The sequence below is a fragment of the Rhipicephalus microplus genome, chromosome X, assembly GCF_043290135.1.
Source record: "Rhipicephalus microplus isolate Deutch F79 chromosome X, USDA_Rmic, whole genome shotgun sequence".
Classification (NCBI taxonomy): domain Eukaryota; kingdom Metazoa; phylum Arthropoda; class Arachnida; order Ixodida; family Ixodidae; genus Rhipicephalus; species Rhipicephalus microplus.
The window spans coordinates 296,445,640-296,472,687 of NC_134710.1; the positions used below are offsets into that span (position 1 = coordinate 296,445,640).

The 27,048-nt window shown below is 47.0% G+C and overlaps 1 protein-coding gene across 1 annotated transcript; it reads left to right on the forward strand.

The window, feature by feature from the left end:
• On the forward strand, positions 1–26,946 carry LOC142776195 (uncharacterized). Its single transcript, XM_075879408.1, has 4 exons — positions 1–478; positions 3,762–3,892; positions 21,672–21,798; positions 26,745–26,946. The coding sequence occupies exons 1-4, from the start codon at positions 70–72 to the stop codon at positions 26,942–26,944; spliced, it is 867 nt and encodes a 288-aa protein (XP_075735523.1). The 5' UTR covers positions 1–69; the 3' UTR covers positions 26,945–26,946.
• The last annotated feature ends 102 nt before the right edge of the window (positions 26,947–27,048 follow it).

The following is a 27,048-nucleotide window of genomic DNA, read 5'->3' on the forward strand; positions in this document are numbered from 1 at the left end:
CATGTATGTATGTATGTATGTATGTATGTATGTATGTATGTATGTGCGCGTGCGTGCGCGCGCTAGTGAATGTGTCTTATCTATAAAGCATGCCTTTGGCTGCAACACTCTTGCACTTTTGTTTTTGCAGCACCCCTGAAGTGGCCCAAGACCGAGGAGCACCCGCACTCGGCAACGCCAGAAGCTAAGGACATGGTGTTTAAGCTTTTGCGGAAAAATCCCATAGAAAGGCTCGCCTCTCGTCATTACCAGGACCTCAAGAACCACCCTTTCTTTAGCGGCTTCAACTGGAAGGTGCTGAGTGCTAACAAAATTGTATGTGAAATACCAGCCATCGCAGAAGCGATGGGTGGTGCTGCCGCCTCTTTGCCCGTCGCTGACGAGGGAGGCGGCCGCGAGGGCTCTAAGAAGCCCCGGTCGTCCAAGCCTCCTTCGAGAGGGGAGTCTCCGCCCGATAGAAAGGAGGAGCAGCAGCTTTGTGAGTGGCCACTTTAGGATTGATGCATCTGCCATCCTTCGTCAAGTCCTGCAAACAAAACTTCTGAGTAATAGGCTATTTCAAAGGAATTGGATGTATAAAAAATTACCTTAGGCAAATTATCTAACGCAGCCACACCAAACTTTCGTAAATTCACACGGCAGATTTGTTGTATCCATTATCGCAATTTCGATGACCAAGGTACTCACCATAAATCAGTCGGTAGATAGAAGATGAGCGCTCAAGGTCATGCTGGTCATAGGAAATAAGAAGTCTTTAGGGCTCGCTTTCAAAAAAAGCACTTACGCTAGAATTGAGTGTAAGATAAAATATTAGGCAATCCTACATATACTCATAGCAACCAGTCAATGAAAAATTCAGTTATGGGAGAATAGCTTTGTCTATTTGACTGCTTGGCGCGCATGCTCAAAAATGGCTGGCGCTAAATATTTTGTCAGATGGTGGTGTAGCCAGTCACAATACGGAACATATTCCTCAAATCATGACCATAAAATGTTATTTCATTCTTCTTGCACGTATTTTAATTTGGAGGCATACGTTTTCTCTTTACCCAAGTGACTGTTAATTCAAATAATAATAATAATAATAATAATAATAATAATAATAATAATAATAATAATAATAATAATAATAATAATAATAATATGACTATTATCTGGAGTGTGACTTACCACGCCATGACTTCCTAAAAAAATTTACTCAATGGGTATATTGAGTGCAAGTTAATAAATACAAAGCACCTTCCCGTCCAGTAATACCTCTGCAACAGGGACGACAACATTATTAAAGAATGAACAAAATGAGACACAAATTAGATAAGCTGGGTTATTGACTTGTAAGTGCGATTTCAAAAAAGAAGATTTTTAAATGTGGCGCTTTAACCTTGTATTTCAAGTGCTATCAACTTAAGAACCAGTTCAGTCTTGCTGTTGCGGTCTGCTACCTACTTTATGCTTCTATTCAGGCAACTTCATTTATTTATATTTATGCTTTGTGCAATTACCCAGAGCCTCCTTTCATGTGCTTGCAGTAGGTTTACTGTATAGATCTTCTAATCTGTAATTCCAAATGTGTAATCACTTAAACACGCGATCACTTCGTTGGCGAAGAGTATGTCGATGCTAAAACTTTTGTAGCTTATAAGTGGGTGCGTCAAGCTGAGCTGAGATAAGCCTCAGGTGAAAATCAACTGAGGTTACTCGTAAGATTCAAGTTGGTACTAATTAGTGCACAAATCTTCCAGCACAGACCTGATATATTTCAACCTTGCAACTAGTCTAAGAGCGAGCACTCATAATCGTGTCCTTAATTATCAGTTGAGATGAATAGTGCGGGGGCTGTGGGATTTGTTAAGCCACAACACTGGCGGCCAGCATGCGATAGGAAAAGTTTAGATGCAATTCTGGTCGTCAATTCGAGATGACTAGCAGCACTACTCATAGGTGGCTGCCCGCTGCAAGCGGTGAAAATTCTGGGACCACATTCACAACTAAGTCTTACGCCAACAATTTTTTTCGTAAATATTTCAGCCAACCACAATTCCGGTCATAACATCAGCGAGGTTGGTTAACCTATGGGAAATCGAACTTCAGACAGTAATATTGTGAACCATGTCTCTGGCCTGGATGCAATAAATCGTGTTCGCAGCAAGGCATATTGATTTTTTTTTTTGCAAACCACTCAACTCAGAGGAAGTGACGAAAAAAGGATAGGCCGGTAGAGTGATAAATACAGGGTAGCTATCAACCGACAAAGCAATCCCTTTACTGCGAAACACTCGCCTTCCACATGACATAAAGCATGAAATAACCACCGATGCCTTTTCACTTACAAAGTGGCTCGAGCCCTCATGACACTAAATGCGGTAACGTGACATAACTATTCGATATCAAAAATGATATTGCACTAAAGAAACGTCGCTCTCAGTAAGGTGTCAAAAGTACCGAGATTTTGACTAGTTTAGCATAGTAGTGCTGCCAAGAAGACATTTTTGAACGGTCACATCCAAATACGTTTTTGTGGATGCCAGGAGATCCGTACATGCTTTGAGCTCAAAGAACGTTGAACGCAATTATGAAGCAAAATCATAACACATTTGTTCTTTGTGGACTTGATACAAGAGACGTCTCCTTTGGATGTGTCTACGAGGCTCCCATTTGCAAAGATTGTATGGACGAGGCAAGAAAAGAATGGTAAATTTTAGGAGATCGTCTTTGTTAGACGCAATAATATTCAGAACTGAGAGACAATAATCCCAATATAGTTATAGATATCAATAGATAAAATTGTAATGTAAACATAAGGAAAGAAAAGTGGACGAAAGGACGACTAGCCGAGAGCAGTGACCTAACCTGCAACCTTTGATTAACGCATCCAATGTGCTACCAATTAAGCTACACGCGAGCCCGTCCACTTTATAGGGTATCCGCGTATATGTGCATTGAATGGTAGACGCCCGCACACCGTGCGATGTCTGTGCACGTTGGAGAACACCAGATTATATAAATTTCCTGAGCTCTACTCTACGGCGCTTTTTATATTCATATCGCGATTTAGAGACGCAAAACTCCGGATAATATTAATAAACATGGGACCGTCAGTCAGTGCCACCTGTTTCCATTAGAGCGAGTGTGAAACTCTATTTTCCTGTCTGTTGGCCTCACGCGCACGTGACACGTAGCTTGTGACGATCATCAGACGCACAAATAGAAGGTCGCAGGTTGGGTCTCTGACCGCGGCAAATGGTATGTCGTCCTCTTTTTTTTCACATACTATACAGTATATTTAATACTGATAACGTTTATTACACTTTCCGTGGCGTTATTTCTGATTAGTTCTCACTACTATTGTGTCCATGAAATTTGATGCAGCAGTTCAACTTACTTGCACCAAAAAATAAAAGAAGTTTTAATAGATTATTGTACACTGCTCTAGGCTCCAAGAAAAGAAGAAACACTGTAATAGACAGCACAAACAGCCGAAGCCTCATCTATACCGAGCGGGAACTGATTAATACTGCCTAACTAAGGGTGGCTGTTTGGGCTTGTTTGTTTCGTGTGATACAGGTTGAAAGCGCTTAAGACGAAGACAGAGAAGAGACTTCACACTTACGGGTGCCTGTGTCTTCGTTGCTTTCATCTTATGCGCTTTCACCTTGTGTCGTTATTACTACGTTACTCGCTTCGCAGTTATTTCTGCCAGCATCCATATAGTGATCCAAATGAACATCATAAGAAGTATTACATGGTGATTGTTTTCACAGCCGCTGGTGCCACGACGAACACAAAGAAGCGAAAGCTGCAAAAGATCGAAGATATGATCGACATGGAGCCCGACCTGCAAAAAGCGCTCTACACGTACTCCTCATCCAGCTTCAAGAAGCTGGTCCTTACGGTGAGCTGAAACAATCTGACGTGTCACATGTTGCCACTCGAAATTTCATCTAATTAGTTACGGACACACCGTCCGGTTAGTATGTACCATTCTGATTTATATATCTCACAATTTTACTTAATTATGAAAAGAGGTTGATAACTTCTCTTCTGGACTGTACAGTTCATCAATCAGCCACCTAATGTAGATTTATTGCAACATTGAAGAGAATACCGATGTTCCATCTGTAACTGTGGATGAGGTTAGAAATACTTGAACACATGTCTGGTGTAATGGAACTTAACAAAAAAGCACAGTACAGGATTTGAGAAATTTTAAGAATAACTTGTAGTTTTATTTGCTCTCTTCTTTCTTTGTTATTACTTGCTGCATAATTATACCTCGTACCTGTTTACAAACGTTTCCGTGCTGCGGCTCTTTTTTTCTAATGCTGTGTGTGATTAATGTGAATAGCGCAATTTGAAGCCGAGGCAAGCGATCCAAATCAGCGCCTTTCACCTCCTGAATCATGACACTCAATCATTCTCAAACATATGAACAAGCACAAAATAAAAACAATAATAAACAAAGAAATAAACATAACAATTTTGAGAAACTAGTTTTTTCAGCCAAGCTCGAGCTAGATCACACTGGTGATGATATATAATGATGTACAGGTGATGACGGTAACTAAAGAGAGTGAAGAGTCATTCGCTTGTCACGCTCACACTAATTCCTCCGTGCGGTGAAAGCGACCGCCTGGTCGCCTGAGAGTATTATGAAATGCGTAGCGCATAAGGCTTCAAACCAGATACGTGCACTATTTCTGTCCCTCGGCAAGGATGATCAGGATTATTGCTAAGAGGATAAACGCGGCAATTGACAGTAGATGTCTGTTCTACCACCGTGTAAGGCCCAATGAAGCGACTGATGAATTTGTCGCATAGGCCGAGGACGCGCAGTGGAGTCCATAGAAGAACTTCGTCACCAGGGCAAAAACTCACAACACGGTGAGACAAGTCGTAGCGAGATTTTCGAGTGTCTTGAGAGAGGCTGGTATTGACGCGGGCCAGGTGACGGCAGTGTGCGAGAAGAGATAAAAATTCTTCAGAAGAAGGAGCCGTCGAAGGTGCATGGGCCAAAAGGAAAGAGACGTCCAGAGCAAATCTTGGCGAGTGACCATGAGTGAGAAAAAATTGAGAAAAGCTGGTAGTGCGTTGAGCAGCCGTAATATAATATAATATATAGCCGTAAGAAGGAATTCGGCCCGGCCGAATTCCTTCTTTGCTGACGAAGTGGCCGAGAGCTTTGATCGTCTTGCTAGCAAGGAAACATTTCTTGGTGTTAAGCTGCAGACCGGCTTTTGCAAGGCATTTGAGGACTTCGTCAAGACTTTGTAGATGCTGCGAGAACGTGGATGAAAACACTACTATGTCATCGACACAGCACTGACGCGTTTTCCATATCAAACCATGCACTTCGCCGTCTCTTATGCGTTCGAAGGTGGCTAGCGCATTACAGAGTCCAAAAGGCATCACAATAAACTCGTACAACCTATCTGGCGTTGAAAAGGCGGTCTTCTCTTTATCAGACTCCGACATTGGCATCTGCCAGTAGCCTGACCTAAGGTCGGGGCTAGGAAAATGCTCGGCGTCCTGTAACAAATGTAGTGCGTCGTTGATCCGGGGGAGAGGATAAACATCCTTGCGAGTTTTTTTTGTTTAGCTCCAGTAATCGACACAGAAACGCACTTTCCCATCTATCTCTTGAACTGGAACAACTGGCGATGACCAGGAACTCGAGGAAGGACGTATGAAGTTGCCTCATAGCATATCTGAGACGTTTTCGTCGATGAGTTTGCGTTATGTTTGAGACAAGCGATATGGACGCTGATGTACAATACGAGAGCCATCAGTATGAATGCTTTAGGTAGCGGTGGTAGTCATGCTGAGGACGGGCGAGTTCACGTCAAATAGAGAATGATGTCTATTCAATAGGGTGAGCAAATCTTCAGTTTCAGCAGCTGTTAAATCAGTGCTTATGGTTGCCTACAAAGGTGCGGAAGAGGCATTAAATGGCTGTCATTGTGACTTTGGGACATCGTTGTAGTTGATCGGAAGAGCAACAATCGCAACAGGCTGACTGTCGACCATGCAAAAGCGCGGTCGACAGTGAGCCTGTTGCGATTGTTGTTGAGCCACAGGGGAGCAGTACACACTCCGGCGTTTGTTTAGGGCGGTTAGGTAGCTAGACCCATCGAAGAAGCGAATAAGCCTTGGTGTGATCACAATACCCCTAGGTAGGGTATGCCCATAAGAGAGAATTAGTACGTCACCATTCACAATGTTGGTGAAATTAACACTTATAATTTCTTCGATGTATGACCCAAGTACATAATCTGACGTGATGAGAAGGCGGATGCGTCCATCGTGTTCAAGCGGCGAAGAGTTAGAGGCATTTATATGCAGGAGGCGCTGATGACATGATATGAAACAGACGCAGAAGACAAGAAATCTCACCCCAGAATGAGAGCATGGGTGCACTCGCGAAACACCGCGAAAAGGATGTGATGAGGAATGCCTTCTATGCAGACACGAACACTGCAACACGAACAGTGAACAGTGCACTGTGCAAGTGCACGAATGGGAGCATTGGTTGCTGTCCGGAGAGGTGGACCGCCATAAGGCGTGGTGACTTTTCGAAGGCTGGAACAAAAATCAGCATGAACAATAAAAACGGCAGCGCCAGTGTCAACAAGAGCCTTAACGCATACACCTTCTAAAAACGCTTCTATCTAAATTGATAGCCGCTCTGGAGGAATTGTTATCTGTCCCGTGGATGCAGTTTCCCCTCCTAAAACTGCATCAGGGAGTTTTCCGCGTGGGCGTTCGTGAAATGGGAGGCGGGCCGCAGAGGCGACACTGAACGGCGAGCTGGCGAAGGCGACCTGCGGCGATACGTACGGGAATTCTCAGGCATGCATATGGTAGGTAGGAGACGGTGAACGGTAATAAGACGAGCGGGAGGGTGGTCGTAGGTAGTTCATGGTCGGACGGAAGCTTCAATGTTCTTCAGGACCCTAGCCTCACTGCTCGTCTTGTCGGCGCCTTCGACAAAACCGAGCGATATGTCCTCGATAGCCCCAGTAGTAACAGATTGGCCGAGGAGGGCGCTGAGGTGCGTAGTAAGGCGGTGCACAACATGGCGGCGACAACGAAGCCACAGGTTTATGGTCTGCTGGTGTGGGCACAGAAACGTTGGGTGAGGCAGAGAGCGCAGCAACGTCGGCGTACGTGGGCGTCTGGCGCACGCAGAGACCGTCAGAACACGTCGGACGCGATATCTTGTTTAATCAGGTCTCGCAAGCTATCTTTTGTAGAAAGGAGAGTAATTTCCACAGCGCAGGAAGAGCAGCACCCGTGAAGCTCTTCACAAACGATGTCGCGTATAAGCGCACGCAAGTCGAGGGGTGCAGGTAAGTGAATGTCGGTGGCATCGTAGCAAAGGCGAAGAGACTTAAGCTCATCAAGTCGCTGCAGATAGTTATCACGTACTGGGTGGTGGCAGGATTTTGCGTGGCGAGGGCGTTAAAGGCGACGGTGTTGGTGCCTTTAATAAAGTGGCGTATTTGGTCGTTCTGAGACATGATGAAGTTGACACGCTTGCACAGTTTAAGGACATCCTTACATACGAGGTGTAAGATTTACCTCGCAGCTGCATGCGTTAAGTGAGCTTTTTTTTCGCTGCCTCAGCGCGAACTGTAGGGGCACCGCAAGTTTGACAAAGTTGCTGCTCAAAAGTGGAAGTCGGGAATATCCGTGTGGTGGTGCCAGAGCCTAGTTTTAGCAACATCGGACAAGTAATACCAGTGTCAATTGGGTACTTTTGATCGCGGTCAGAGTGATCAGGATAAGTTTTCTTGATCGAGATAAACTCTATGACCACTGCTACACGGCCCAAGCTAATCCTGTTCGAGCTTAGGCCAGATTAAATGCCCCAGGTTGCATTTTCGTGCTGGAAAACATGCCACTGACAAAACTTGGCGTGCGGTATATCTATAGAGCCCTTTATCAGCAGTGTTATTTGTGCAAGAACCACTCGAACGTCAAAAACTTCGCATGCCACTACAATAGTTATTTCATAAATCTATCATTCGATAAAATTTTCCTAGCACCTAATTGTATTGCTGTGTGAGCTTCTTAACCTTCGATTTTATTTCTGATGGCCTCCACTCGTAGCCGTGTAGTCTCAGCGAAACGTCAATCTCATTGTACGCTCCAGTGTTTCACTTCTGGCTTCTCGAGTCTGTTTCAGTCGCTCCTACCAGCGGTCAATCACTGTAAAGGTATTTTCATTCTACTACGAAGTGCGCGTTCGTTGCGACGTAGTCGAAAAGCTTGCGACAGTCATAATCAGTTTGCTTCAAGGTGCTTCAACAGCTATGACGGGGCCAGAACTAAGCGCCTAAGGCAACAATCGACTGCTGGTCGTCTGCTTGTCGTCTGCTTCTCCCGTAAGTATACATGCGGTCGATTTCAATCTTAAAATATGCAATACTTAAGATATTGTGCCAATTTAAACGATTTGGAATTACTTTTATGAGCACTTAACTGTTTTAAAGTGTTTTGATTCAACTATCATCGATTTTCTTGTTTATTGTGCTTTCAACAAGCTCAGATAGGGGTGCAGACAGCAGCGAAATCGTGATCTCTCAGGCACATCGCAATGCACAAATCGCGATAGTTGTCACGGGTCCCGTTAATTAGGGAGGCGATCGCCGGGCTAATTATTTCCAAGGGCCGAAGTATCGGCCCCCCAAACCGCACCATGAAATCGTGGACAATTTAGAAGTGGTCCTATTTGGCGCGCCAGCAGACGCCGGCTGTGGCCCAATGAACAAGTCAGAGCCGAGAGTTGATAAACAAAACAAAATTATATTCTCAAACATGGCAGATCAAAACAATAAACAAGTATGCACACACCACAATAGTTGAATACAATGTCACCAATCAAACAACGTACTACACAATACAATCAGCCACACTCGAAACAACGGACACATACAACAATACGCACTAATATGCAGTCGCATACCTCGAACAACCAAGACACTTAAAGACTGAAGAGTTAGAAAACTTATTCAGTCCAAAGTTCGTGGAACAAAAGTCTGAATGATACTCTTCCGAGAATCACTCACTTAGAGTCCAGCGTTGTTGTCGTTCCGCTGCCCCCGAAATTTCTTTTCCAGGAAAGCTCGCATCTTCAATTGGCTGCTCTCCAATCTCCAAACTTCTCCGGTAACACGTCGGCTTCCCACACGCAGCTTGTCCACGGGTCTTCGCTCGCTGGCAGTAGACACACAATCTTGCCTGTAGTTTGAGTCTTCACCCCTCAGGTGGAAATCCTCTTCTCCTCCTTTGTCACTGAGGACAAAAGGCTTCGCCGACAAGGCGGAACACCCTACACACTCTGGCGCAATATTCTTCTCCTGCTTTGTCACTGAGGACAAAACCTTCGCCGATGACACGGCAGAACACCCTACGCACTCTGGCGCATACTTTCTTCTCCTGCTTTGTCACGAAGGACAAAACCTTCACCGACAGACGCGGCAGAAGGACCCTCACGCACACTGGCGCTAACTTCCTTCTCCTGATCTCCCGTCTCTGCTGCTCGGTCAAATACCTTCCACGCGAGATTCTAGAAAGTTCTCATCATTTCGTCGGCGCGATACGCAGCGAAGGCTAGGGAAAGCGCGAGACGGTTCGAGGGCCGTCCGCCACAGAAGACGCAACCCTGCATCACCACGCCCCTTTCCATCGAGAACTTTTCAGGGCTTGCTCGGCCGCCAATGTGAGAAGGTTCGTTGGCGAACTTACGCTTTCGAGGGAGAGAGACGCGTGCCCGGGGAGTGTTTGGATGTTTGTTTTCTTTTTTATCGTTGACCTCGACGCCTCTCTCCGGCGCTTCATCGCGAGAATTTGGCGGGGTGCCCTTTTTGAGCGCTCGTTTTGTGACACTGCCCTCCACTTTAAGAATATTATCTCATAATATTCAAAACCACACAAACGAGTGCGAACACTCCCCACACTCTAAAAGACTGTAACATAGTCTATCGCTTATGACACGTCACATTCACAATAGATCACTCAATACAATTGCACATTGCAATTCAATCTCTCAACACATAAAATATGGCCACAGGTACATGAATACAACACTCCATCACATACTTCAAGCAATACAAATGTACAGAGGTCTGTCTTTACAACAATCGTAGAATCCTATACATCACATCACTGCAACAAACACCTTGACTTGCTTGACATACAATTGTGACACAAGATAGCAACAACATTAACACAACATAATGCACTCAGCACTGTCAAACACATTCCGATTCGCAGTCAACATCTATCATGTGTACGTTGAGTGGCGCTTGCGCCCTTTCTTGCGGTGTTTGCTCGATCTCTTCTTGTTTTTCCTCGTTCTTTTTCAGCGAGTTCTTTCCAACGATGGTATCTGAGGTGGCGTCTCAGCCATCGTTGTCACTTCCGACATTTTTAACGGGTCATAACGCTCAACCAATCCTGTTCGGGTATTCACCCGCTTGTTCATGTCACGACATTGGGCCTGGCTGCCCGTCTCCGTCATCTTTTCATTGTCGGTCGGTTGAGGTCGTGCCGACGTAAGTCCAGCTGCCCAGCACGTGAACTCATTCAACACGATCATCTCCTCTTTCACTGTCTCTTGCACCCAGGTTTCACCTTGGGCTCGAGTGAAATCCTTCATGTGATTTTGCTCCACTGTATCTCGCGGTCCCTGTGTCGGCGGGGGCTCCATCTTCGGGTCTTCCCCCAAACGTTCTTGGTCATTCGGCCCTCGCGCCCCATCGATGTTTTCGATGACGAGGTCGTACAGGGGGGTCGTTATGCATAGCGCAGTAACCTTCCCGCTGAAGTACGGGGTTTCAACCTCAATTTCTGCTTCGGGAAGCATTCAAACCGCACTTTCATTTAGGCAAACTGGTTTCGCTTTGCCTGTAACTCACTTTCGCGTACCAAATTTCTCCGCACGATAACCGTGGAGCTAGCGGTGTCTCTTAACACCGTAGTCTTCTTGCCCGCAACTTTTCCAGGCAGCGTTAGCATTCCCTTCGTAACACCGTTTGGCCGTTTTTTCATTACAGCACTCACAATAGGAAGTTTCTCTCCATTTTTCCAACTCTAAGAATCCGTCGGTGACGGTATCACCATCAGATTTTGGTGCTGCTAGCACACAGGATACCTGGTGAGTGTGACTCGCTCCGTTACGACATGCGTCTGCTTTGTGCCCAGTCTGACCACACTTGAAATATTTTACGACCGTAGGGTTCATAAAGATCGTTCGACAGCTGTTCGCGCGACGACCCACTCGGTTACACAGAAAACATCGCGGAACACTGTCCAGTGCACGCTTCTTTTGTTCGGGTGCCAAATTTTTCGAATCTTCGGGACACTCCTTCTTGACCTTGGCCAAATTAGTTTTATCTTGTGCTTCCGAAAATTGGTCAGCCAAATCAAGCATGCCGTCAAGTGACTCAGCCTTCCTGTCTTTAAGGTACAGCGATAGGTATGGGTGGCAACTAGTAAGAACTTGTTCTCTAATTTGGAGCTCTCTAAGCTCATCGTACTCCTGCGCGGTCCCTGAAAGTTCAATCCATCTGTCGAAATAATGGAAAAGTCGGGCGGCATACTACGTAGCCGTCTCACCATCAGCTGGCTTTCCTGTCCGAAATCTGTCCCGGAAACCTTCCACAGTAATTCTAAATCGCTTCAGCAAAGCAGCTTTCACCTTTGCATATTTGGCTGCATCGGTCGGCGTTAGCCTACCGTACACACTGAGCGCTTCCCCACTCAAGGAAGTACTCAAAGCAGTTGCCCATTGATGTTCCGGCCAATTCTGGCTCTTCGCTATCGTCTCAAATCGGTGAAGGTACGCGTCAAGGTCGTCCTTCCTTTCATCAAACGCTACGAGCAGCTTGCTTAGGTTCAAGCGGAAGCTGTGCTTCACCCGTTCGCTGCTTTAAACTCTAGCTCGGACCGGAGTTTCACTTCGCTGTTGCAAACGGGGCCGCTCAAGTTCCATCTCGTGCTGTCGCTGCCGTTTTCTTTCCTCCCTTTCTTCTTTCGCCCTCTCAGCTGCCAGTCTTTCTCTCTGCAGCTACAACTTCAATTGCTGCTCTCTTTCTTCTCTCGCCCTTTCGGCTGCCAACGTTTCTCTCTTCACCGCCTCTTTCTCCTTCTGGCTTACCCACTTCCGTAGTTCGGCACCAGAAAGACCCACCTTCTCACCAAGAGCTACTAACTTTTCGAGATCCATGGTGTCTCGCAATTAAAGTCTTACCGCGTGCAAAAAGTATCTGCCCAAATCAGTATATCGGAACACTCCCCTGCACTCGTTAACGAGAACACTGAGCAACACACAAAATCGTTCCGATAGCGGTATCAACAACTCGAAGCTCTTTCTCACTACTTTGGACACACTGTGCACCAAAAGGTCCTGTCGCGGACGCCAGAATACTTGTCACGGGTCCCGTTAATTAGGGAGGCGATCGCCTTGCTAATTCCAAGGGCCGAAGTATCGGCCCCCCAAACCGCACCATGAAAACGTGGACAATTTAGAAGTGGTCCTGTTTGGCGCGCCAGCGGACGCCGGCTGTGGCCCAAAGAACAACTCCGAGCCGAGAGTTGACAAACAAAACAAAATTGTATTCTCAATTATGGCAGATCAAAACAATACACAAGTATGCACACTCCACAATAGGTAAATACAATATGTCACCAATCAAACAACGTACTACAAAGTACAATCAGCCACACTCGAAACAACGGACACAGACAACAATACACGCTACAATGCAGTCGCACGCATCGAACAACCAAGAGACTTAAAGACTAAAGAGTTAGAAAACTTATTCAGTCCAAAGTTCTTGGAAAAAAAGTCTGAATGATACTCTTCCGAGAATCACTCACTCAAAGTCCAGCGTTGTCGTTCCACTGCCCCCGAAGTTTCTTTTCCAGGAAACCTCGCGTCTTCAATTGGCTGCTCTCTCTCCAAGCACCAAACTTCTTCGCCGGTAACACGTCAGCTTCCCACACGCAGCTGTTGCCACGCGTCTTCGCTCGCTGGCGGCAGACACACACTCTTGCCTGTAGGTCGAGTCTTCACCCCTCAGGTGGGAATTCTCTTCTTCTCCTCCTTTGTCACTGAGGACAAAAGGCTTCGCCGACAAGGCGGAACACCCTACGCACTCTGGCGCATACTTTCTTTTTCTCCTGCTTTGGCACTAAGGAAAAAACCTTCACCGGCAGACGTGGCGGAATGACCCTCACGCACACTGGCGCTAACTTTCTTCTTCTCCTGATCTCCCATCTCTGCTGCTTTGTTAAATACCTTCCGCGCGAGATTCCAGAAAGTTCCCATCATTTCGTCGGCGCGATACGCAGCCAAGGCTAGGGAAAGCGCGAGACGGTTCGAGGGCTGTCCGTGACAGATGACGCAACCCTGCATCACCACTCCTCTTTCCATCGAGAACTTTCTAGGGCTTGCTCTGCCGCCGATATGAGGAGGTTTGTTGGCGAACCTACGCTTCCGAGGGAGAGAGACGTGCGCCCGGGGAGTCTTTGGATGTTCGTTTTCTTTTTTTATCGTTGACCTCGAGGCGTCTCTCCGGCGCTTCGTCGCGAGAATTTGGCGGTGCGCCCTTTTTGAGCGCTCGTTTTGTGTCAATAGTCTTGATCCCAAACACGCCTGATTGTGATTAAAAGTGAACTTGTAGCAGCATCTAATCCCGATCATGCTTAATCCGGATCGGCACTGATCGCGATTAAAAGTGCCCGTGTGACAACCGTATAAAATGGGGCGCTGTACAACTTCTGTGGATCGCCCCACCTGTTCAAACCGCTGACGAAGTTGCATGTAAAAAAAAGTCAGTTTTCCCGCCAGGCATCGGCCATGCATGTAAAAAAAGTCACGGTTTTCCGCGCGGCCGAAGCAATCAATGTGAGAACAACTTGGAGTGTAATGCTGAGAACGGCAAGAATATTAAAACGTGCCGCGCACTGCTCACGCACAAATGACGCACAAAAACAACACACACGAGACGAGAGCCAGCTAACAACGTTTACAGCTCGACACTTAACGTGCTGTTTAATGAAAAACAACGCACGAGACGTAATCACAGCTAAAGATATAAGTGCAAACTAACAAGTGTCCCCATTCTTACTTCGCTGTGTTCTAAACACGCGCGCTTTTCGCAAACGGAGCCTGGCCGGCGAGCGAATCGATCTTTGTGCACCAGGCAACTAAACGCAATCGTTCCGATGAAAGCCGAAAGCACGCGATTCTTCCCTCGCACAGGATAAGTGGGCAGATGAGGCCCCTTTTCTCCATAGAGCAAAGCACGCATGGCAGTTGAGCGCGCATCGGCGCATCGCGACGAGCTGCGCGTGCGCAACGCGCCATCTCACTTTTAATATTGAAAACATGCTATTTCCCCATGGTCGATATTGTCACGTTACTCTCGACAAACTTGATAAAAAATCGGCTCGTTTAGTCGACTACTCAAGCAGCGGCTCAGAGAGATCGTCTTTGTCTTCTTTCACTCTTCGATCTCACCCAAGCAAACCATGTGGCAATAGTCCCCCCCTTTGAAAGCATCGACTCGATGCTCGTAAATAAACAAAAATGAAGGTATACACACGCAGATATAGAGAACCAAAAGAGGGAGAGTGCCACTACTCGCAGCGCAAATGAGGAAGTTTCGCCAACGCTTCCGCCAAGCGCAAAAAGAAAGGGCACAAAAACACACGAGAACACAAACAGCAGCGGCAACGCAATGTCACGGCATGTCGTTGCACGTGAAACCACAAGGGCTACTGTGTGAGGTAGGGCTTCAGCCGAAGGACATGCACGGTTTCAGGCCGAAGCTGTCGACGAGAAGACGCTGCGCCGTCTGGAAATACCTCGTAGGTAAGATCTGTGATTCGTCTAAGAACCTTGTACGGTCCAAAATAACGGCTTAGGAGTTTTTCGGATAAGCCTGGTCGCCGGACAGGGATCCACACCCACACTCGGTCCCCAGGGTGGTAGGTGACATTTCGATGGCGGAGGTTGTAACGTCGCGCGTCTGCATCTTGTTGGTGCCTGGTGTTTATGCGAGCTAGCTAACGAGCTTCTTCGGCGTATTGAGTATATTGCTCAGCATCTTGAGCAAGTTCATTGCTTTCGTCGCACGGAAGCATAGCATCGAGCATGGTTCGCACGTTGCGTCCGTAAACAAGCCGGAAAGGCGGAAATCGCGTTGTTTCTTGCGTTGCCGTATTATAAGCAAACGTGATGTATGGAAGAATCTCGTCCCAGGTTTTATGTTGTACGTCCACGTACATTGACAGCATGTCCGCTATGGTCTTGTTAAGCCTCTCTGTCAGTCCATTGGATTGCGGATGATAAGCCGTTGTTTTTCGATGACTTGTGCAGCTCAGTTTAAAAATGTCCTCCATCATTCGTGCTGTAAACGACGTCCCTCTGTCCGTAATCACGCATGACGGGGCACCATGCCGTAGGACGATTTGGTGCACGAAGAACTGCGCGACTTCAGAGGCCATGCACCGTCAGTCGCGTTGCCACATGGTTTGCTTGGGTGAGATCGAAGAGTGAAAGAAGACAAAGACGATCTCTCTGAGCCGCTGCTTGAGTAGTCGACTGAACGAGCCCATTTTTTATCAAGTTTGTCGAGAGTAACGTGACAAGACTGGTGGAGTTGCTGGGTACAACGTCTCGCAATCCACCCGATGCCCAAGACCCCGTCCAGCAGCTGGAACACAAGCCCTGCACCCGTGGACACTCCTGTTCATAGAGTAAGCCGCCGCCAACGAGGCCTACCGCCTGAGACACCAACCACTGACGCAGCGACTATGACTTCGACACAAGATCCCATGCAAGCTCCGACACCTTCCACGCCGATCTACTGCACCGTCCAGAACCCGCTCATGCCTAGCCCCTTTCACGGAGCGCAGCATGAAGATGTTGACGACTGGCTGAGTGAGTTCGAACGTGTCGCAGCGATCAATTACTGGGATGATGCCGCGAAGCTCCGGAACGTGTACACGTGCCTAAAAGACGGTGCCAAGACGTGGTTTTTGAACAGGGATGATGTTCAGACATCTTGGCGCGAGTTCCAGCGTCGCCTCCTGGAGACCTACAGGAGTCCCGACCGCCGCGAACGGGCGGAGCGTGCACTTCAATCACGCATCCAGATGCCCAACGAGACCGTCTCGATGTACGTCGAGGACATGACACGGCTTTTCAAGCGAGCGGATCCTGCTATGGCAGAAGAAAAAAAGTTGCGCCACCTCATGCGTGGTGTGAAGGAACAACTTTTTGCTGGTTTGGTGCGTAGTCCCTCAAAAGTGTTGCTGAGTTCCTTACTGAAGCGGCAACAATGGAGCGAGTACTGCACCAACGGTCTGCCCAGTTTGACCGTCAAGTGAATGCTGCCTCAACTCCCGAGATTTTCGCCACCCCTGGGAGCAAGAGCCCCGAATGGATTCGCGAGATCATTCGATCTGTCGTCCGGGAAGAAATGGAAAAGATGTACGGGACAAGGCAAATCGATGTTGGGTCTATCACCAGTGTCATCCGCGACGAGGTCCAGCAGGTGCTGCACGCCCATCGTTTTCCGCCCACGTCGGTTGATCTGGAAACGGCTCCTGTGTCTACTGACAGTCGCCGTCGTACGTACGCGGAAGCCTTGCGATCTGCCACTCCTCTTTCGGGTCGAGGAGTCCCGATCCAGCCAGTGCCGCACGTCCCGATCCAGACAGTGCCGCACGTCCCGATCCAGACAATGCCATACGTCCCGATCCAGACAATGATGCCGTCAGTCGCGATTCAGTCAGCGCACGCTGATTTGGACATCGATAGTCGCCGTACACCGACGCGCAAGTCTGATCTCTGGCGTACGCCAGACAGACGACCCCTCTGCTATCATTGCGGTGAGGCTGGTCACATTTACCGCGAATGCCCATACCGGCAACTTGGACTGCGCGGATTTTCCGTCAGTTCCCCTCGTCCCCGAATTGGTCAAAGGCCAAGGGATATCGAAGAATATCTCGCGCAACAGCGTGCACCCTTTACACGACGGCAATCGCGGTCACCATCACCGAGGAGACCCGCAGCCACTGGGCCACGTTTTGGGGTGACGGCACGGGAACGCTCCCCGAGCCCTCGTCGGGAAAACTGAAGGACGCGGCCTTCGGGGGCAAGGTCGCTGGGACTCAAAGTGCGGAAGACCTCCCATCGATGCTTGCACGCAACGCCGAAGGCATTTCGTCAGAGAATAATCGCAGTGCCGAAGAAACACCGACATCCGCATCTGAACTTAGTGACCGCGTGTCGCTCGACATACCTGTGCTGGTTGACGGTCTTCAGGTCAGTGCATTGGTAGACACTGGTGCAGACTATTCGATCATCAGCGGGAGGCTAGCGAAAGATCTCAGAAAAGTGATCACGCCGTGGAATGGAACGCGAATTCGAACAGCTGGAGGACACGTTGTAACACCGCTGGGTCGCTGTACCGCAAGAGTGAAAATTCGTGCGTCAACGTTTGTGCTCAGCTGCCTCGTTCTCCCCGACTGTTCGCGTCAGCTGATTATCGGCATGGACTTCCTTCGGGAATACGGTGCCATCATAAATCTCCGTGAGCGCATCGTGACCTTCTCGACTCAAGGCGCAACAGATCGAGACGCCGATAACTGCCGTAGACTTGCGCTGCGTGTTGCTGACGACAGTGTGACGCTGCCACCTCGAGCAACTGTTCCCATCGAAGTCACTTGTGAAGACTTCCAAGACGGCGACGTGGTGGCTGAAAGCAACTTATCACTTCTGCTGCTCCAAGGTGTATGCGCCGCCCGAAGTGTAGTGTGCGTCCGTGACGGACAGTCAACGATACTAGCTACGTACTTCAATTACGAGCACCGGCATCTTTTCCGTGGAACCACCCTAGCCTATGGAGAACCTGTTGCCGACGTCACGGAGTGCTTCGCGTCCGAGGAAACGCATGAGGATAAGGAATTTCTAGACCACATCGACATCAATTCGACGCTGTCAGACGAGAGAAAGGCTGCACTTCACGACCTTATAAGGGAGTTTAGATCTTGCTTCGCCTCTTCTTCTAAAGTCCGTCAAACTCACCTCACGAAGCATCGAATTATTACCGACGATGACGTCCGCCCCATCCGGCAGCAGCCTTATTGCGTTTCTGCCAAAGAACGCGAGGCTATTCAGACACAAGTAAAAGAGATGCTCGATGACGGGATTATTCAACCATCCAGCAGCGCTTGGTCCTCGCCAGTCGTTCTAGTAAAGAAAAAAGACAGAACGCTGCGATTCTATATTGACTACAGGAAGCTTAATACCGTCACAAAAAAGGACGTCTACCCGCTTCCACGAGTAGACGACTCCCTCGACAGGTTACGACGTGCGAAGTATTTTTCGTCCATCGATCTAAAGAGTGGCTATTGGCTAATTGAAGTGGATGAACGAGACCGAGAAAAAACCGCGTTTGTGACTCCAGACGGACTTTACGAATTCCGAGTTCTTCCCTTCAGCCTCTGTTCTGCACCAGCCACTTTTCAGAGGATGATGGACACAGTTCTCGCTGGCTTGAAGTGGCAAAGCTGCCTTGTCTACCTCGATGATGTGGTCATCTTTTCCGAGAGCTTTGAAGAACATCTGAAGCGTCTGAGAAAGGTTCTGGAAGCCATTCGCACAGCTGAACTTACGCTGAAACCCCAAAAATTCCATTTCGGCTATGAAGAGCTGAAATTTCTGGGACATGTCATTAGTGCAGATGGAGTGCGACCTGATCCACACAAAACTGCTACTGTCGCCGCCTTCCCTGTCCCATCAGATAAAAGAGCAGCACGCCGTTTCCTCGGCTTGTGCGCGTATTATCGCCGATTTATCGCCAACTTCTCTAAGATAGCTGAACCTCTTACGTGACTCACCCGAGATGACGTACCCTTTACTTGGGGCGTAGAACAAGATACAGCGTTCACAGAGTTACGACAGAGAATGCAAACAGCCCCTGTTCTTGCCTATTTTGATGAGGACGCTGCTACAGAAATTCATACAGATGCCAGCAACGTCGGACTTGGCGCTGTCCTTGTACAACGACACGGCGGCGTTGAGCATGTGATGGCTTACGCCAGTCGTACTCTTTCTCGAGCTGAGACCAACTATTCTACGTCAGAAAAAGAATGCCTCGCAGTCGTGTGGGCGACGACCAAATTTCGGCCTTACCTCTACGGTCGTCCCTTCAAAGTGGTGACTGACCACCACTCGCTCTGCTGGCTGGCAAATCTCAGAGATCCATCCGGCCGTCTCGCACGGTGGAGTTTGCGTTTGCAGGAGTTTGACATTACGATTGTGTACAGGTCAGGGCGCAAACACGAAGACGCCGACGCGCTTTCTCGAGCACCTGTGGGGAACGCTGTCAGGGGCTCCGAAGATGAAGATGCCTTTCTCGGAGCAGTTAGTGACTCCGAATTTATGTCAAAGCAGCGGCTCAGAGAGATCGTCTTTGTCTTCTTTCACTCTTCGATCTCACCCAAGCAAACCATATGGCAATATAAATAGCTTGTGGTTTGAACGTTCAGAGAGGTGCTGCTTCGTGACTCAGTGGTTTACGCCGCGCGCTCTCTAACGAAAGATCAGACGTTTCACTCCGCTCCGGAGTTTTTTAGCAGCTCTTTGACTAGCCTGTGTAAGGCTGTCCCTTCGTCGCAGGTGTTGGAGCGGTACCAAGTAGCTCAAGCCCTCCTAGAAGTTCGCGGTGACGTCTCTCTTCCTAGTCTGCCGCGCGCTCAACGCGTGTTCGCTATCTCTCGCTTCACCCTCTTCACTACTTGCCACGCTCGAACACACTCCTTTCGTGGGCATCATATAAACCGCGCCACGTTTCTCTATCTGTCGGCGAGAAAAAGCCGCGAGTTGGCAGGTGCGTGCGCTGCGCATGCTTCATGAATCTCGTGGCACCGACAATGTGGACAGCGCACCGATGCTTGCTGCGTGATCGTGGGGACGGGTGGGACATCGTCGCAGCATGCTTCCCGCTAGAGTCAGCGTTCCTTTCCCGCCTGTTACTGGCGTTGCGAGGGTTAGTGAAGATAATCGCGTTCGCGAATGGCGACGTCAACTCCGACGAGGTGCCAGCCAGAGAAGTCGAATTCAATCGTCGGCAGTGGAAGGCCAGCGGCACTGACGGGGTGCGAGCCAAGAACACTGATCACGTTCGAGAATACAGACGGCATGCGGGTAACACCGACGAGACAAGAGCCAAGGAAGCAGAGCGCAAGTGTCTTCAACGCACCCTGCCTTCCAAGTATTCGCTTTTAAACAAACGTTTACTCGAGTAAATATACACCGAGTTTCGCTTTCAACCGTTTTTCCAGCACCCACGTCAACTCCCGTTTCACCCGTGTCGGCGTCGTGTACAACACTGCTGCTTCGAATCCCATCTTTCAGGGAGATGGTCCAAGGTGTTTTTAAGATTATTTTTGTGTCTTCGCATTTTCAAATATATATAGGTACGTACGCATATATGGTGAATGACTGCAACGACGACACCGGCAGAATCATATGGAGCCGAGAGTCTCCATATAACTTCTATCGCAATAAAAAAATCTGTGAATGCCGGTGAACCCTTTAGCATGGTTTTCATACATTACGGAAAAGGTGTTCCAAATCTGCAGAGGTACAGGCAGTATCGAGATATTCAGTCATCTGGTTTGTATGACTGGAACTAGAATTAGGCTTCTCTACTAGCCGTGCATTGGGCGGACCCCATCAATACGAATGTTGAACACAATTGAAAATAATATTTATTAAAATACACAAGTACACAATTACTTCTCGTATTTCTCAGCACCAAGTTCACGCAGAGGCCCATCAATCGAATTAAAATAAATCAACCTTATGCGGAAAAAGAAGTGGATTCGATCAATTTCAAATTTATCTAAAGCACGTAATAATTTAGGGCTCAAACGGGTAGATACGACTTGCGGAAAATGCAACGAAAGATATGTGGGCTATAGCCCTTGAACCAGTGTGAACTATTGTATGCATAAGGATGACACGGTCACAAGTGCGACGATGTTCCAGGGAGTGGGGCGATAAAACACAAGCTTGACATTTAGGCGAGAATAGCCTGTCATAGCAAAAAAATATGAATCTTATTCCTTCTCATTAACCAATTTTGACATATCAACGTCATGTTTGTGAAGAGGCGACCAAGTAACCAATGCATGTGCAACTGTGGGCTTGTCTAAATTCTTTTAGGCTGTCAGCTTGCATTCTTTTGTCGAGTATCTCAACATGAGTCAAAGACATCAAAGTTTCCGAAGAGCCCTGTTGCATATACTGTAGACGTGCCAGTGCCAGTTCAAATATACTGTTAGAGTATTCGTTCGACGCTGTTCGACTAATTGTGATCATTTCCCGCGAGCTTAGCTTACAACTTTTTATGTGGTTATGCTCTGGCATGCCCTCAGGATGAATCAGTTTTTGAATGCAGCTACGTGAAAGAAGTGTAATACGGGCTCCCATTTATGAAACTATATATATCTGTCTCACACATTCTACATAAGATAATACAGCCTCAGTTTTTTGAAAATATTGCGGCATACTTCAGCATTTGAATAAGATCGAGTAGTGCTCATGAAAAGTTGCACATCTGCATCTTCCTTTTCATTGTATGCAGCTGAAAGCCAAAAAGGCCATCGACGTGGATGACCACTTCATGAACACGTCTGGTATGGAATCTTCCGAAATCGACTACAGGAAAGTTTCTGTCGGTGACAGCATGATTGGAGCTGGAGCGATGTCCGGTGAGTTAGACATTGTCACCCTGTTCGATAAATGGAAACAAAATGAAACCAAGTGGCATTCACTTCAAGACAGGAAACTTCAATAGAATAAAAAAGTACCATACATCACTGAAATCATATATTCGATGCATTCACGCAGACGGGCAAAAGGAGACGTCGGTCATTAGAGGGTTGTGAAACCAGGCATTCAGCCTTGAGCTTTTGAAGAACCGTCTGAAGATTATTATCAAAGTGTTAGACTAAAAGCAAAACTTGAGAAAGCGGTTCTAAAATAGTTAGGCACAAAAATTATTCAGTTTTACTCATAATACTTTGGAAACCTTTGCGCATATTGGTCGCACTCAACGCATAAATTCCTGAGACGTTGTTCATTCGCATGTGCAATCACTGTACACTCTAAGTCAAATCCTGGCTAGACTGCACGCCCGCAGGCAGGAAATAAGGTCAAATTATCGCCGCTTCTAGGCGGCTTCGTAGCCGTGTTGCAGAGAAACCAGCCCGATTTGAAGTGGCCTTCAGAGTAGCCGGGATTTTAGGTCAAATTTTTCCTCGCAATATACAGCCTGCGGTTAAAAGTAACTTTCTGTAGGCGGCCCGGCCTTGATGCAGGGGCGGAAAGAAAGTACTATTTTACGTTTTTAGAGAAGTTTCTCGCCAAGAATGCGGCGCATAATACGACTACAGTTAATCAGAAAACGATAGTTATCACAATTACCTATACTTGCGAGATTATCATGCAAAGCACATCCCTGGAATGAAACTCGGGACCGCATGCACGTGAAGCAGATGTTTTGCCCATTGCACCACAACGCCACCGCATGACGGGGGAGTCTTTTTTCGCGTATATATCTACCAAGTGAGTTTTTGAAAACCGTCTTTGGAACATTGAACTGTTTTTGTGCCATGTGCATGCATTTGATCAGTGAATAGTTTGTACGGCTTCATAAATTTTTGACAACCACGATGAGCGCTTTCGGCTCCGGCTTAGGTTTATGGTGCGCCATTCCGCCAGAACGTTAACGTGTGTTTCTGTGTCGTTTTAGTGCTTTCCCGTGAACTGCGGGTGTTACGCTCACCAAAATTTGGAGACGAGGCTGTGTTCAGCTGTCGCAACCTGCGTATATTTCTCGCACGTGTAAGTGCTGTGAAAAATATCGCTCATTTGTTGCGGGAGGTACACGCGTGTCAGTGACAGCAGCCTATTCTCAGCTGTTTGAAGACAATGCGCTTTAGCACGTAAACGTTGCATGGGTATTTTAGCGTGCCTGCTCTAACATTTGCATTTCGTACGCGCGAACTGCCGCGGGCTGCACGCTGGGGCAGCAGAACCTTTTTAGCATTTCAACGATTACTTATTTCTGCAATTTGAATTTACGCGCATTATTTCGCTATATAGAGTGCTTTTTACTCATTTTCAGTCTTTAACTGATCTTATTTATGGGAAGTGGCTACTCGTGCCTTTATTGAGCATCACATCGCTGTTCAAGTGAATGCCAAAACGTGCGCCAAGGTCAAGTATGACGTACACAAATTAGCGACGGACAGGTCGGTCTCCCTCCAAATAAGTAGTGCTTCTGCGTATCTCTTTTTTGAACGTCAGCGTGCAGTTGGGGTCAAGAATTGGTGCAGAACGAACCTCAAAATATTTATTCTTACTGCTAGCAGTTGCTCTTTAGAAACTGGGGATTTTTATAGCTGGTACATTACTTCCACAGCAGTACACTGGTTGTCTTGCTCGTGGTTCACTGTTACAAATTTATGCTGGAATATGAGAAGTGTACTTAATATTCAAAACGTAAGCAAATATCGGTGAAATATGCTCTCATGCTGACTTCGATTGATTGATTGATTGACGTGTGGGGTTTAACGCCCTGAAACCACCCTATGATTATAAAAGACGCTGTAGTGAAGGGCTCCGGAATTTCGACCACTTTGCCTTCTTTAACGTGCACCCATATCTGAGCACACGGGCCTACAATATTTCCGCCTTCATCGGAAATGCAGCCGCCGCAGCCGGGATTCGAACCCGCAACCTGCGGGTCAGCAACCGAGTACCTTAGCCACTAGACCACCGCGGCGGGGCTCTCATGCGGACTTCTGCCTCTGACTTCTGATTTATGTACTTGATGTTCATCATCAAATTAGACAACCATTAATCAAAGATCGACCAATACATTTTCAATTTTGATGTTTTTCTGTCTAGCGGCCTTCGATTTGTTTCTTTTTTGCCACGCTTTACTAAAGTCATCAGTTCAACTTGTTTGGTAGAACATGAGCATCAACATACATAGGCCAGTGTTTCAGAAAGCTGTCACGCATGTACTAGTACTCTTTTATTTAGTGCATGACACAGCGTCATACCTCGGCAACAGATAAACGGAAGGTTTTCTGTACTCTTTTATTGAAGTCAAAAGAGTAACAATGGGACAGCACATCCTAGTGTATGTCCAAATGCAGAGAGATGTATGATATCTTTAATGAAATGTGCCATATAGTATTGGAAAATGTTCCCGTCTCAGACCATCTTGTAGAAAAACGACCATCACAAGACAGCGGGACGAAACGGCGACGCACAAATGCCACGGCATGCAGGCGATTGGGAACGTTACGGTGGTACCGGGTGCCCAGCTTCCGTGGCCACGGCAAAGGGGGAAGGGGGCATGTCTTTCTTTTTTTCCGCGCACACGCTTGTGGCTGAACGGTTCTGCGTCAGTCGATGACGGCTCCTGGTGCCAGGCTGGCGCGACGGAGATGGCGGCGCACCCTCCTTTTTTTTACTCTTGCGCCTGCTCTTACTGGCTGTATGCGTGACTTCCGTGCCACGCGGATGTCAAGGGTATTTTTTATTGCTGTGCTCCCAATTGACAGAATTTTAGTCAGTATGCAGGAGTGCACCACCTATGTGCCGTTTCTTATCTGGCACCTGACTCTGAGTGTAGAGTATAAATATGAAGTCACGGATATTGATCAGAATCCCGCGCACACTACTTAGCGTGTAAGCCACATAACGCGATTCCACGGCCACGGCAGTGGTTAATTCATAAATTTTTGACTACAAACCTTGGTAGCAAGAGCGAGCACTGCACGCAGTATCATTTGCTCCTTCACGTATTTTGGCTTACTATTAGCGCAGGATCAGCTTCACATCAACACCAATACAGCCTCAATATTGGGAGATAATCATATTTGTTCTCTCGCAATGCTTGAGTTGGCACGGAACCAAAAGGGATCACATATGCATTATGTAGCTATTCTGCATCATTGTGACGTAAATGCATCCAGACTAAACATGTGGCTTAAACATTGTCCCCGAAACTTTTCACCCCTATAGCAAAATAATATTAGGTATACTAATAATTTGAGCATACCAAAAGTAACAAGGAAACCAGTTAGGGCTACTATTTTTTATTCAGGAATTTTTGTTTTAAGTTTGATACGAGGCGGCGCTATCATGTAGATCGATGTTTTGAAGCCAGAAAATCTGAGAACAAAATAAGATTCGAGAAGAGGCTAGGGAATATGAAAGAAACTAGTTGGGCAAAGAAGGTGTTCTGCTTGTTTGTATAGAAACAGCTTTGTCAGGCCGTGGAGAGAGACAGCTAGAAGACCCACCAGCAGTTATACTGGTAAAAGCGATATTTCAGCAAGAGCGGTGTGTGAAAACCATTCGCTTCTCTGCAGACAGGGGCGAGGATTTAATTTGATGGCAGCGATGAAGAGAAAAAACAACAACAATGTGGTTATGCTTCCATCATAAGGATAGCTGTCACAAGAGAGACAAATCGTTACAGAACAATTTGAATGTTTACTGCACATTGATATAAGAAAGCTAGCTTTAACAATGTCTCTTATTAAGTCATAGTATCAACCAATATTTGACAGTCTGAGGTAATAAACGCGCACCTAAATATAGGTATACATGGGCCTATACCTTTTAACAATGTCTCTTGACAGGTATAGCATTGTTTAGCGTGAATGCACCCATGCTGAAACTCGGTGATAAATCTCTATTCCGACGGCTGACGTCTGCGATCAATGAATGCGCAAACCCTTGTGGTCATGGATGCTTGTGGTAACTGTTGTTAACGGTGAGAGCTGAGTCGGATAAAGCAATGCGAGTGCAAGGAGAGCATCGCAGAATAGACGCTGAACTTGGTTTGAGGTCGCCTACTCGCCGCATGTTAATGTATTGTACTGAATGCCAGTACCTGGTGTTCCAGATGTATTGTTTCAAGTGTATTTGTGGGCAGGAGCCTACATGAAGCCTTGCGTTTTTGGGAGAACTATGAAAGGCTGAACATTCCCGCAATAAAAATACGTTAAAGATGGCTATAGTATTCGCAGCAGAAAAATAATGAAAAGCGGCTGAAATAAATTGTGAGAGAACTATGAACCATTTGCCGAAAAAGCCGGGCAGTGGACTCTGATTTTCTTCTTTTGTAGTAGAGATAATATAATAATAACTGATGGTGGCGAAATTCGCAAAGCTATGATACGATTATAAGATACGCCGATGTGCAGGGCTGCGAAATTTTTGACCACCTGTGGTATTAAACGTGCACATAAATCTAAGTACACCGGCTTATACATTTTCGCTTCCATCAGAAAGTGTAGCCATCTTGGTTGGGACTTGACTCCGCGACTTTCAGGTTAGCAGTCGACAACCTTATTTACTAGACCACCACGGCGGGTCTATTGAAGATATATATTTTTGAAATAGATCTTATCCATTTTGAAGAAACGAATTATTGTGTCGAGCCTGGTGGTACAAATCACCACCCCGTTACGAGAGGACGCTTATATCATCTATTAAGCCATTGATACATACCTGTTGCTACACAACGTTAGATTTTGAATTGAGCTTCCATGCACTAATTATGTTGCATGGGTCTTAGCGCACAGTTTTTGTTACTTTCCGTAACAGTAGCATTATTTCATCTGTATAGGTATGAGTGAATCACAAACAGCGCGATCATCAGAGAAGCTGGACGTGATTCTTTTTCGGAGAAGGAGCCTAGGAAAGTTCTGGAGCTTTGGTGTTAACCTGGAAAGAGTCAAGGGCGAAGGGGACAAATTCTACTACATGGTCGAGGTAAGGGACCATTTTCAGCAAACTTTTAGCATAGAACGTAGTTACAGAAGCTAGATTGGGAAATGACCAAGAGTGAAGAGCATGAAGGCAGAAAAGAGAACATCACAGTTATGCACTCATTGGGTGATACCAGAATGAAAACGCAAGTTCAAACTGCT